The sequence below is a fragment of the Oreochromis aureus genome, linkage group 7 (genome assembly GCF_013358895.1).
Source record: "Oreochromis aureus strain Israel breed Guangdong linkage group 7, ZZ_aureus, whole genome shotgun sequence".
Lineage (NCBI taxonomy): Eukaryota > Metazoa > Chordata > Actinopteri > Cichliformes > Cichlidae > Oreochromis > Oreochromis aureus.
This window is the reverse complement of record NC_052948.1, coordinates 57935469-57949149: the sequence shown is the minus strand read 5'-3', so window position 1 is coordinate 57949149 and position 13681 is coordinate 57935469. Positions and strand designations below refer to the sequence as shown.

The following is a 13681-nucleotide window of genomic DNA, read 5'->3' as shown; positions in this document are numbered from 1 at the left end:
CCTCTTCTGAGCAGGAGTATTTTTGGGGCTGGTCTTGTGGCATATGTATTTATAAGCAGGGGTGCATCCGCTGTCAAAAAAAAAGACACGCACCAGATAAGAAGTTGCAACGCGTGTTTGCGTACATAAGATTTTCTGGAGGACAGACATTTGTTTAGAACTCTTAAAGATGTCAAAGAAGCAAGCTCCTTTAAGCAATTACTTTGGTGTTCCTCCACCTCCAAAGAAATGTCAGAAGTAGTCCGAACCGCAAAAGAAGAGCGTATTCTCGGAAAAGTGGTTGCAGGAGGTGAGCTGGCTTCAAACAAATGATGAATGCACAGAGATGTGGTGCAGAATATACTGTGAAAATCCCACTCTAGCGGACAAAAACCAGTGCCTTTTATATGTATGCAAAAGCTGAAATTAACATATGATCTACTTCATTTATTCTAGATTTGGGAAATTCTCTTGCTATAGTAGTAATAATAAGGATTATCATCATAGCAAAATATTTTAAAATCAGAAAGGGAAAAAATAAGGTTAAAGTGGGAGTCAAGATGGTTATCTGCTGCACTGTAGAGAGATATTGTATAATGCATGACAGATTTCCTGTATCTGTTCTGGCAGAGGAGCTCAATCTGTTTGTTAGAGAAAGTTCTCCAGTTATAGTCCAGTAAGTGGTGCAAATGATGCTCATGCAGCCAGTTGACAGAGCTGCCCTGCCGAATCAGTTTATTCATATTCCTATCTGCTGTTGTCCCTGTTTCAGAGACAACCACATTTACTACAACAGACTGATAGGAAATCTTCACATTTTCCTGCAGGATTGAAGTATCAAGGTTCCTAAAAAAATAGAGCCTGCTCATCCACTTTTGTGTTGGTCTTCCAGTTCAGTCTGCTGTGGATGCTCAGGTACTCCTCCACAACATCAATAACCTGTCCCAGGATAAATATTTCTGATCCAGGTTTCTTCTTCATAAAGCAACATATAGTTTGGTGCAGTGGTTAGGTGTGGTTTTCACACTGCGTGGCACAGCTGTGGAAAAGAGGGCCTCAAATCACAAGTACTTGACTCCCTGGTATAATTCTCAAACACGTGGCTTAAAGCAGATAACTCGTAAGATGGAGAGGAAATGGCATATCACAAATTTAGAAGATCATCACTTAGCCTGGAGAAATAGTATTTTGCTTTATAAGAAAGCCCTCCCTTAGGCTAGAACATCTTACTATTCATCATTGATTGAAAATAAGAACAACCCTAGGTTTCCATTCAGCACTGTAACCAGGCTGACAAAAAGTCAGAAGGCTGTTGAGCAAACCAACTAGGAATGACTTCATGAACTTGTTCACAAATAAAATTTTAACCATTAGAGAAAAAGTTACTCATAATCATCTCACAGATGTAACATTATCTACAGCTACTTTCAGTACCATTGATATTCATTTAGTCCTTTTCTCCAACTGATCTTTCTGAGTTAACTTCAATAATTACTTCCTCCAAACCATCAATGTGTCTTTTAGACCCCATTCCTACAAAACTGCCCAAAGAAGTCCTGCCATTAATTAATGCTTCAATCTTAAATATAATTAGCCTATGGATTATGGATTATGCAGAAAAATAGAATTGGCCTGAAAGGGCTATTGCTTTATAACTTATTCAGGTTGTGTATCATGTTTTTAAAGTAATGAAGTAATAAAGTAACTAACTACTTTTGAAAATGAGTAATCAGTAAAGTAATGGGATTAATTTCTTGGAGAAGTAATTAGTAATTAGCAACTGATTACTTTTTTCAAGTAACTTGACCAAGATGTGAGGCCACAATAATGCCCCCCCAGGAGCCAGATGCAGACAGAAAAAAGACCCAAGAGACCTGGGCCATCCACAGCACCCCCAGAGTACTGAAGACCCCTGGCCACACATATTGATAAAAGCTGCACGTCCACCCCAGCATTAGAGGAAGGGAGGCCCTAGATGGATCCCTCACAGCCAAAGGGCAAGAGCACCAGAGAACCACAGGCCAGCCATCTTTGTGGGAGATGAAATCAGGGCCACAGGACCCCAGGCGCCCGAGAATCACTTGACACCCAGCATAGACACCCTCTCCCATACTAAAGAGACCGGAGCCAACCCTGACTTCAACCGCCAAGGGACCAGACCAACAACCACGAGATTGCACATAACACTGTGAAGGCTGGGCAATGAGATGCATAGTCACAGGTGGCATCGATTGATAACTCAGGGACTTCCAGGGGATAATGACGCAGTGTTTTCCCCATCTTCTGTATTTGTTGTGGAAAGAAAGGCAAGCTGGACTGCGGCAAATACACATAGGTATGGTTGCTAGCACAAGTTCAATACAAAATTGCTGATATCCTGGGACCAGTTGGGACTACTCTTCAACAGTGACTAAAATATTTAGAAGTTGGTGGTCATAAATGAAAAGAAAGCAAAACAGATGTACGCTGAGTGGCCATAAAGAGAACAGGTTACAGATGATGGCCAGCCACACTCACTGACACCATCTCAAAGTAACACATCATTAGTTTCTTTAGATTATGGTATGAACAGATAAGATACAAAGTCAATGAAATCTTTAAGTCTGGAAAGGTTTACAAAACCTTTCTAAATCTTTGGAATCCAGTGAACTAAGGTGAGATCATTATGGACAAATCAAGAATTCTTGGAACAGTGGTGAACCTTTGAGTGGCTGGCCTACCAAATTACTTCAAGAGTAATCAATGACTCATCCAGGTGGTCACAAAAGAATTAAGAACAACATCTTAAGAACTGCAGGCCTCAGGTTAAGGTCCATGTTCATGATTCAAAAGTAAGAAACTGGGTAGAAATGGCATTCATGGGAGAGTTTTAAGGCAACAACTACTGCAAAAACATCTTCAAAATACCCAGTACTTGTGGGGAAATATCCTGTGGCCTGATGAGACAAAAGCTGAACTCTTTGGAGGGTTTGTGTCCTATTATATCTCATGTAATACTAACAGCATTTCAGAAAAAGAACATCACACCAATGGTCAAACATGGTGGTGGTTGTTTGATGGTCTATGCTTTGCTGCTATGGGGCCTGGATGACTTGCAGTGACGATCCCATGAATTGTCCTCTCTACCAGAAAATCCTGAAAGAGAATGTCTGGCCAGCAGTTTATGCCCTGTAACTCAAGTGAACCTGGTTTATTTAGCAGGACAGTGACCTGAAACGCACCACCAAGTAAAAACATTCAATAAAGAAGAGTCTGCCACAATTCCCCAATAGCACTGTGAAAGTCACATTGCCAGGTATTGCAAATATTTGATTGCAGTTCTTGCTTAGAAGGATGGCAGAACCAGTTATTAGGTTTGGTTGGCAATTACTTTTTACATATGGCCAAGTAGGCTTGGATAGCTTTTTCCCCCCCTTAATGTATGAAATCATCATTTAAAATCTGCATTATATTAACTTAAATTATCTCTGTTTAATATTAAAATTTGTTTGATAAACTGAAACAGGCAAGTATAAAAAAAATGAAAAAAAAAAAAAATAGAAATCAAGAAAGAAATACTATTTCACAAACTGAAACCATATAGGAGAGGCAGCATCTGATGGTCCAGAAAGCAGATCTAGTAATGGTCAGTTATAAAATTGATGAGCTATACGATGAAATTTGGGAAAGCATTGTTGAAGCTATGTTAAGAAGAAAGGTGGAGTGTGTTGATAGAGAAGTATAGAGAAGGCCAGAAAGAGTTGTATTGTCATTGATCTGGAGAAAGTATATGATAGGGTGCCAAGAGAGGAACTGCAGTGGCGCATTACAAAATCAGTAGTAGCAGAGAAATTTGTATGAGGACAGCAGTGAAAGAGTGGTGAGGTGTGTGGTAGGAGTGACATAAGTGTTCAGGGTGGAGTTGGTATTACATTACATCATCACCCCTTCTTATTTGCAAAGGTGTTGGACAGGCTGACAGATGAACTCAGGCAGGAGTCTCCATTGTCTAAGGTGTTTATAAGCACCACTCTGATCTGTAGTAACAGTAGGGATGATTTGCAACAGAATAGCAGCAAGTGTGAAAGAGAGATTTACAAGATGGGAGGGACACCTATGATGCATGGTGTGGGGATGGTGGCACTGACCCAAAGTCAGAAGATAGAGTTTGAGGCAAGAGTTAAAAAAGTTAAGACACTCACTGTGAGCGATCAAGATGGACAGGACAATTCAATTTTTTTCAGTTGCCTAACGCCACTTTATATTATAAGGTAAAGAGCCTACAAAATTTAAAGCGAGTATATCAATATGACAGCTCAAGTGGAGGGGGGGGGGGGCTCACAGAGAAGATTCATGGATGTGGTGACAGCGGGTATGCAGAAGGATGGTGTAACAAGGAAGGATACTAAGGATAAGGTGAAATAAGAGCAAATGACCCGCTGTGACAACTCCTGAAGGTAGCAGCCAAAAAGTTGATGATTAACAAAACTCTGTGTTAATGCACATTTAAAATGAATATCATTTATATAAAAAACCACAATAACACAAATTACACTGATAAAACTTTTAATTGTATTCTGAAATTAAAAAAAGCTTAAGTGTAGTTCACATTTCTCAATTCAAACTGAAAATGTATTCAATTTCTGCAGAGACACTAAAAACCAAACAGACTTGTGATGTTTGTAGAGTCATTCAAATCCCACGCTTTTGACCTTTCCAGCAGTACTATTGACAGATGTATACTGCAAGAAAAACCACTCATCTTTCAATGTAGTATACGTTAAAAATAATTAAGTGACTTGGAGTTCGTAGTGAGCTCTGTGATGCATTTAAATTCACATTCAACATGCTGCTTCTCTGGTCTCCACGGGACTTACTCTGCTTTTTCTTTTCTGTCATATTCACTACTTACGACAGTCATATTGAACATGGTCAGTTACAAATAATGAGGACAGCAGATATCCCATTATTTTAATCAATATAAGCCAAAAGATCAGGCTTTAGACTACTAAAAACTATTGGTTTGAGGAGTTTTGCTCTACTCTTAGCTTTGTATGATGCCAGAGCTGATATCCTTATATCGTTATCTCAGGTGTGGCTCTGGCTCTCAGCAGAAAAGCACATCCCACTGTTGTGCTGTTCAAGGAATAGCCAATCAGAACAAAGTTGCTGTAAAGGGAGACAAGCCGATTTCAGATCATTTCAGACGATGTAAGCTTTAAGCACCCCTTGTGTTTTAAGAAGGTTTATATTAAATATTAAAAAAAAAACAAAAAAACAACAACTTTAATATGATGTCTTCAGTAAATAACAAAATGGGACAGCAAGTAAAGATGACATGTAAACAAAATAGTTTAGGTTATGTTTGCTATGAAACAAATGAGGAAACGTATCAAGATCTGAGCAGTAATCAAGTAGCTCAGATCTTTTTTTGGTAAATTATAGTTGAGTTGACATAAGTTTTTTAATCAGATTAATTTGGCACCAAAACCTGACTTGTAGAAAAATAACAATTAATGATTTTCAACCAGTTAATCTGAAGGATTTTTTTGTTACTAGCACATTGAGGCCCCAAAAGTAAGAAATCAAACCATCTCCATTCACTTCATTTTGGTAAAGTAAATCAAAAACTGTTTTATGCAGACATGAACACAGCAGTGCACATTTAACTTAGCTGGGTTAGTTTGCTTTGTTTCTCCAAATCTTAATGTAGTTAGTTGTAAAGTCTTTACCTTACAATTTAAAGCGCCTTGCGGTGACTGCTGTCATAAATTGTCACTATATAAATAAAAGTGAATTGAATTGACAAAGTCAGAAAGTGCTTTAGCCTGAAACACCAGCCCACAATAACCCCTTAGGTCCAGCTGTCAACTATCCTATGGGTACTGTATGGGCTAATGTGTTGGCGAGTTCAGTCTGACCCATAATTTATGTTGGAAGCAGTGGAACAGTAGCAGAGCTGAAGGCAGAACTGATCGATTCTGGAACGATGACTTCATTCCCCCTTGTACTGAGGCTGCCTCTTCTCCTTGAAAGCAGCCAAGCCTTCCAAACGGTCTTTAGTTGGTATCACCTTAAAAAACACCGAAAGCATGTGAGTAGTAAAAACCATGCACTGTGGCCACTACTGTGTTCTTGTATATACACAAGACACAAATTACCCTCCCAAAGGTTTCACAATACCCTATTGGTTACACAGGTTGTTTTCTTCCCTAGCCAACACTCAGAACAAGTACACCATCACTCTGTTAATATGTAAAACTGCAGGAATTACAACTAAAAATTGCAGTTGGGGTCATACATGTATGCAAGTAAAACCCACTGCACCTGCAAAGGTTAAAACGTGAATGACACAATGGCTCTGCCAGAAACAACAGATCTGCCTTCTGTGTAGTCAAGCTGTTATTTAACTACATTTGTATATCCAAGATTAATTGGATGATCTAGGATCAGTTAATAAATTCTTTCAACATTTGATAAAGATACCCAATTCTACTTCTGAAATGAATGATCTTAATGTATTTTTATAGAAGATCAAAGAAAGAAAAAGAAACCAAACAATATTGCTAAGGTCAGACATTATGAAAAAAAGAGAAACAAACAGTATCATAACAATACAGTTACAATGATGAAACAATGATTAAGAGATAAACAGAAGTCTTGTGGGGGTTTTTGGACAAGGCCACCCTGATCACACATGCATCTATATGGATGACTGATTTATGACTTGTTTCAGTACTATTATTATTATTCTTTTTTATTTATTATTTGTTTTTAATTTAAAATGTATTGGTATGTAAAGGTACAGAGACCTTTGTGCTCTTTACTGGGGTTTTTTTTGGTTTTTTGGTTTCGTTTTGTTTTTAAATGGACAGATCTCCAGGTACGAATGTGACTAAAAATCTGTAACATTGCAAACTGCTCAGTTTACTGCATGAAATAACCTGACTGGTTGTAATAACAAATAAGAGACATCTCTGTTAGGGGTGCGCAATATAGCCTCAAAATGATCTTTTCTACTTTATATAATTGAGATGAATAACATAAGTGAGGTTTTCCTGACCCTCACATTCTACCTTTCATTAATGCCAACAATGTTCAACCCGCACAATCACACTTTTTCATTACTCACTTGGGAATAACAAGCCTCTTCTATTGCCAGACCTGTAGATAAATCCACCTGAAAGGGAATGTTGCAATTCTCAGTTAGGGTTGCAATATAGCCAAAAAATATCTTTGTCCACAAAGAGTTAAACTGAAGAGCTTTAAAAGGTGTAAAGTTTTGAAAATGTACATTTTATTACAAAATTACAACAAAATAAAGATATGTAAAGGCACCCCTCCACTGACCACACTTACCTCTATCCCCTGGTTAATTGCCAACTTTGCCATCCTTATTGCAATTGGGCCCTGTGGAGTAAAAAAAAATCAAAAATGTATATAAGTTTTATATGTTATGGTTGAAATGGTTAATATGAAAAAATGTTTTGCTGTTTTTTTAGTCAGGTTGTTTTGCACAAAATGTTCTGTTGTAAAATATGAACGATCAAAGCAAACAAAAATGAATCCTTTCAATTTGGGACTAAACACCTCAAGCCCTTTTTTGATCACGTCTAACCTGCTGTGTTCAGGGACATAGCCTGAAGAAGGTACAACTGAGCAGAAGCCCAACCAGCACCGGGGCTGTAGTTTTCTTACAAATTCATAGGGTTGTGCACCATAATTTCATCCCCACAGGTCACATTGTAAGAGCTCCACTGCAACATGCTGAGAGTTCTAGGGGACAACTATGGGTGAAACAGCTTGAACTGAACTGCTCTCACTACATTAGTAAAATAGAAGATTTTGCATGCCAGCACAATGACCGCTCACTATCTGTGATTTGAATCACTGAGACTGTCCACTTTCCCAAAGTCAAACTGAGAGATTCTGTTTTTAGAGAGTATGAAATCTGGCATGCAAGACAAGTGTGAATATTCAGGTATTTATTATAGCAATCATGAAAGAGAGCTAAAAATAACAGTCGCAATGGAGTGCTCGCATATTGCAATAAGCAGACCTTGAAGGAGTAGTGTCCAGTTGGGTAAGGGTACATTTTAAAAATAGGGTCTTGAAATTACTGATACAAAGATCTGCTTATCAGTTACATGATCTTTTTACCTGGGGGTTAATCTCCCGTGAAAGCTCCAGAGCCCTCAAGTAGGCAGCATCTCCACTGTCATTCTGCTCCACAGAATGACTGACAAGACCCATTTGTTGTGCCTGTGTTCCATCAACCACTCGTGCAGCAAAGATGAGCTCCTTGGCAAGAGAGACGCCAATCACCCTAGGGAGACGTTGTGTACCACCTGCACAGGACACAGGAGAAACCTGGATAGGATATGGCCTCACCCATTGATACAGTAGCAATTCAATGTAAAAATGACCACCTTGTGGAGAAACTATAGGAATAAAGTTGTAGAAACAATCCCCCAAGTTATTTTCCCAAGGTTTCTAAATCTAATTAGTGGTCTGTCTCTACACACTACATTTTTATAGACACCATAATTTAAAATGAAACTACAAAATTTACAAAGAAATGAAATAAAACATGCTGTACCTGCTCCAGGAATAATTGCAAGTTTAGTCTCAACTAGTCCCATTTTTGCAGTATTGGCTAGAAAGATTAAAGAGAAAAATTATTACTACCACTACTACTGATGCACGCTCTTAACACACAACATTAAAACCACTAAAGTGAATAACAGTGAAAACTGCAACCCAACTGCAACTCTGTTCCATCTGTACCAGATATCTCAGCATATTAATGTATTTTAAGAGTGACATAAACTAATCACAAGTGGTCAATCCTGAAGTAGAATTACTACTTTTCTTAGTAGCATTTAGTGGCTTTGGAAAACGTGCAGCAAAATTTCCCAACCACATCGGGTAAAGAAAGCATTTACTACACTTTTTTTTCATATCTTTATTTTTAATGAGACCAATAGTGCTTCAGATCTTCATAAAAGTAAAGCTTAAAGTGCCAAGTAAACTTAAAAATCAGTTTAACTGTGGCTCGAATTTAAAGTTGGTTAAAATATGTTCTACTGCAGGTTTAGCATCCGTGTTAGCAGCATGCCATAACTCAGGTTCTCACTCACCCTGGAAGAGGTGAGCAGCAAGGAGCTGATACTACTGGTGAATTTTAGGTCAACACCTATGATTACCCATTTGTCACAAGTAAGGAAAAATCTACTTTACTTGTAAAACTAGAGGAATGCTGGAAGTACTACAAACACATTTCATAATATATATTTGATTTGATTTTCATACATTCCTTTGAGTGTAGCCCTTTTAGGTTTACTATGGGGCCCTACTAATGTCATATTAGTAAACACAGGCACAGGCAGACATATTTATAAGCTCAAAGTAAAGTCCTCTGAGTCTTACAGGAAATTCTGATGTCACAAGCAAGGGCCATTTCCAAACCTCCTCCTAAGGCAGCACCATCAATTGCAGCAATTGTTGGTACTGGCAGGTTTCCTATGAAAAGAATGATCTTCTATCAATCAAGGAGATGCACACTGTATTTATACAGGAGAGACCATCATTGGGAACTGCCATATATAACAAAAAGTGAACTGAATTTAAGAAAAGTACTGGTTCAAACAAAATGTATTCACATTACTTACAAATTTTGGTAAATAAATATTGATGGATGTAGGATTTGTCCATAAATTATTTGTGTGCACAGTTTAAGTAGAGATTTGTGCATAGCGCTATTTGTAAATGCAGTCCTTAGCCATTAAATCCACAAGTGTGGCATGAACCTCAAACAACCAATAAAGCACTTCCAACTCAATAAATAAACAATTCACGAGCTCATTTTGCATGATTCAGACTTTACCTAGCTCTGTAATGAGGGCTCTTGCTTTGGATACAAATGGTCCCACTTCGCTCTGGTGCATCTTGGCCCTCTCCTTCAGATCTGCACCTGCCAATAGACACAAAAGAAAAGCGTTCAGCCAGAGGTAAGTGGCTTCCTGAGGCAGGGCTCGCAAAATCGCTAGCCTGGCGTCCCGGGGCTAGCGATATCTCCGGTCGGGCTACCAAAATCTATCTCAGCCCTGCCCGACAGGGCTGAGATAGATTTTGGTAGCGATTTTGCGAGCCCTGTGAGGCATACAGCAGCGGAGTACATTACCAGCACACAGAGTTTTGGCATCTGCTACCGTTTCTGAGTTTAAAGCTGAATTTTGCTCACAAGACCCAAGATGGGTAATTCAGATTCAGGATCATAGTGATGTGGGAATTTATCAACAACTGAAGAATGACACGTAAAACGTAGAGCATTTTTATTGTTATCATTATTATTATTCCAATTATGGTTCAAAAAGAAAATAGCCCAATTAGCAAGGACAGTATACCTGCACAAAATATACCAGGAACCAAACTGCATAAAATTACACTGCGCACTTTTTTATTCTTCTTGATGTCCTCCACAGCTTCAAACATCTGAAAGACAAAAAAGTTTTCCAACAACAACAAAAAAATGTCTGTCAACATTTTATAAATTATGACAACTGAAAATAAATAACTTGAAGCACAGTTCAGGATAAACTAGGACTTAAGAAATATTAAAAGTTTAGAAAAATAGATTTGAGCTCTTAAGTTTCTACTGAGTGCTTAGGCTCAGCAGATATTTAAAGAGCAGAAGTCTATTTTTCTGTTACTGGGTTATATGAGGACAGAAACAACATGGACAGCTTAGTCATAGTTGGCTGTTATTGGTGAACAGAGACAAGTGTGCACTCCTTCCAGATCTTAAAGTTGTGTAATTTTAAAACTGTACATCAAGAAAGTTAATTGATTTATAGAAGTGGTGACTAGAGGAGATTCAAAGTGGAAAAGGAAATTGTAGTATTAATTGGCATTTAGATCTTTAACCACTTGAAAGATTTTTACACTAGATTCACTCACACATGAAGAAAGATCACCACCCCTGAGCCACAATGACCCACAACTACATATAATGAATAACCCAAGTAGCCAAGCTCTCTGAATGACCTAAGCACAAAGAAGCCTATGTGTAGTGCAGGTAAGTAGAATCCTAGATGAAACTTGGGAATTGTTTGCTTGGTTCTAACCATAATTTGAAAAAAAAAAAAAAAAAGGAACATAGCGATACATACCATTTTCACAAGATTTTTGCTTATGGCATTTTTGGCTTTTGGTCGATTTATTCCAACGACGACAATACCTGAAAGACAGATGTGACATCCTGCTGACTGACCACAACACACACGTTTATGTCACCAAAAGAGAATCGCTCGTACCGTATATAGTCGCATCATAGGACTACATAAAATGACTACAAAGAACATACCAAAATAAATAAAACGGCTTAATTGTTTTTTGTTATTTTTAAATAGACAAATGTTCTGCCAGACATAGCCGAGATAGTCAGAGAGCTTATGAACATATTTTTTTCAATTTAATTACCAATGATGATTTTTTTTTATTTATCACTAGCTTTTCGAGAAAATTCGACTAACTTGAAATTCCTCATAATTATTAAACATTATCAGTAAACAATATCAAAACTGCATTCTGTTCGCCTTAAAGGTAAGGGATTATAAAAATAAATTTTTGGAAATGTATCTGCATTAAATTAATTTGAACCTTTTCTGGTATTTGCTACGGTCTAGGATGACATCACGTTACACAGTGATGTGAATGCCACCTTTTACTTTGACTTTTTTGGAATTCCGTGTCGACAATAACACCAGCTTTCTCCTGACAAACTCGCATTCCAGGTAATGCAGCCTGTGACAAGAACTTACCGCTGTCTTCTCCGTCCAGGTATCTAACGCGCAGGTCATCCTTTGAGTCGGAGCTGTAGTATCGCGTAACAGCACCGTGGCCGTTCAGGCGAGGACAAAGCACGACTCTGTTAGACAGAACATACCGTCTGGAGAAGAAGGCAGCGGCTAGCCTACACGCACTTTGTCGATGCGCTGACTGCACGCGAAAAGATTGCCAAAAGGATCTGCAACCTACCAAGACCGCCATACCGAGGAGCTGTAATGCTGTTTGACTTTCAACTTTGAACCCAGTCACGTGATGAGATCACATGACTTATTTGCGGTCTGCATGGGAAAAAAATAAAAATATTGAATTTAATTTTAAATTTTATTTTGTATTAATTTATTGTTGTCTTAATTTATGAATGTGGTGCAAAATATATCACTAATTTAAAAACCCAATAGTAAATATGATGAAAATAATAACTCACTTTTTTTTTTACACTTCATTCATACGATTCCCTGTTTATATAGACAATAAAAGTTCAATTTACTTTATTTATAGAGATATAACAGTTGTCTGAAGGTGCTTTATTTTGCAAGGAAAAAGACATTACAATAACACAGAGAAAACTCCAGCAGTCAGACATCCCTCTTTATTCTTCGTATCCTTTATTTATCCAAGTAAAAAGTGTCATTGAGATTTAAATCTCATCTCCAAGAAAGACCTGGCCCTTAAGCAAGCATTTGGTGACAGTGGGAAGGAAAAACTCCCTTTTAAGGAAGAAGTCTCCAGTAGAACCAGGCTCAGGGATTTGCAGCATCTGTCACGACTGGCTGGGAATCTCTCGCTACAGCATTTTGGATCAACTTAAGGCTGTTCAGGGAGGGTTTAGAACAACCTGATAATAATGAATTACAATAGTCCAGGCTAGAAATTAAAAAATGCATGAAGTAGTTTTTCATCACCCCTGTGAGACAGCATGCTTCTCATTTTAGAGATATTGTCAAAAGCAGGAAAGCAAATCATTTGTAAGTTGTACTGTTTCTGTATTGTCATCATTGGCGTAACTTTGTGCTGAACATTGGGGGGGGGGCTCAAGATCTCTGTCTAAATAAATAAATAAATCTGGGTAAATTCCCAGATGATTAAACATGCAACTATTTTGCTTGTAATAAGTTAAATGAGTAAAGAAAATCAACAGCCTATTTATGCAAGATAATTCATATTTTTATTGGGGGGGTGATATTGGTTGGGTCTGATTATCTGACTGTGATAGTTGCAGTATGTGTACTGCATTGAATTCTATGATTTTCACAGATTGAAATAGTACCTTTTATGTTCACCCCCAGCTTCAAATTATCATTATTGTGCTCAGGAATTACCCCCACCCCGAGTCCAGACACCCCTGCTTCTACAATACATTTAATTCACAGTGGGGATGAAATCTCCCCATCATTTACTGCAGCAATCACAATTTAGGAATCTATTTTTCATAGTTCCGGTCACCTACTGATCGGAAGGTTGGTGGTTCGATTCCTGGCTTCCCCTAGTCTGGATGCCAAATATCCTTGGGCAAGATACTAACCCCAAATTGCTCTCCGATGCATCCATCGGAGTATAAATGTGTGTGAATGTTAGCTAAAAGAAGCACTTAGACAAATGTGCTTGTGCGAATGGGTGTGAATGGGTGAATGCACAAGTTGTGTAAAGCGCTTTGAGTGCTCAGAAGAGTAGAAAAGCGCTATATAAGAACCAGTCCATTTACCATTTACCATCTCACTGCCTCCTTCCCTGTACTAAGATTTACAGATGTTGATTAAAAAAAAAGGTGCAGAAGATGTGGAGGAATCTAATATATAAGTGGAATATTTATTTAGACTTTTGTTTTTGTTTTGTTTTTAAATTGGCAACATTTTCTGCTGTTCAAACTTGATGT

At 38.0% G+C, this 13681-nt stretch overlaps 1 protein-coding gene across 1 annotated transcript; it reads right to left on the bottom strand.

The window, feature by feature from the left end:
* Positions 1-4507: 4507 nt before the first annotated feature.
* On the bottom strand, positions 4508-12045 carry auh (AU RNA binding protein/enoyl-CoA hydratase). The gene is made up of 10 exons (XM_031734256.2): positions 11781-12045; positions 11130-11197; positions 10365-10452; positions 9845-9931; positions 9388-9480; positions 8558-8614; positions 8119-8306; positions 7318-7368; positions 7091-7138; positions 4508-6031 (listed from the first exon to the last, which is right to left on the bottom strand). The coding sequence occupies exons 1-10, from the start codon at positions 12007-12009 to the stop codon at positions 5954-5956; spliced, it is 987 nt and encodes a 328-aa protein (XP_031590116.2). The 5' UTR covers positions 12010-12045; the 3' UTR covers positions 4508-5953.
* Positions 12046-13681: the final 1636 nt, after the last annotated feature.

What these genes read in the sequence shown, in the direction of transcription:
- auh (XM_031734256.2), bottom strand. Translation starts at nt 12,009, where the DNA reads ATGGCGGTCTTGGTAGGTTGCAGATCCTTTTGGCAATCTTTTCGCGTG. An exon ending in TTGTGACATCAGAATTTCCT is followed by an intron (nt 8,615 to 9,387) that starts GTAAGACTCAGA and finishes TAATCTTTCTAG; the next exon opens with CCAATACTGCAAAAATGGGA. An exon ending in CAATTAACCAGGGGATAGAG is followed by an intron (nt 7,139 to 7,317) that starts GTAAGTGTGGTC and finishes ATTCCCTTTCAG; the next exon opens with GTGGATTTATCTACAGGTCT.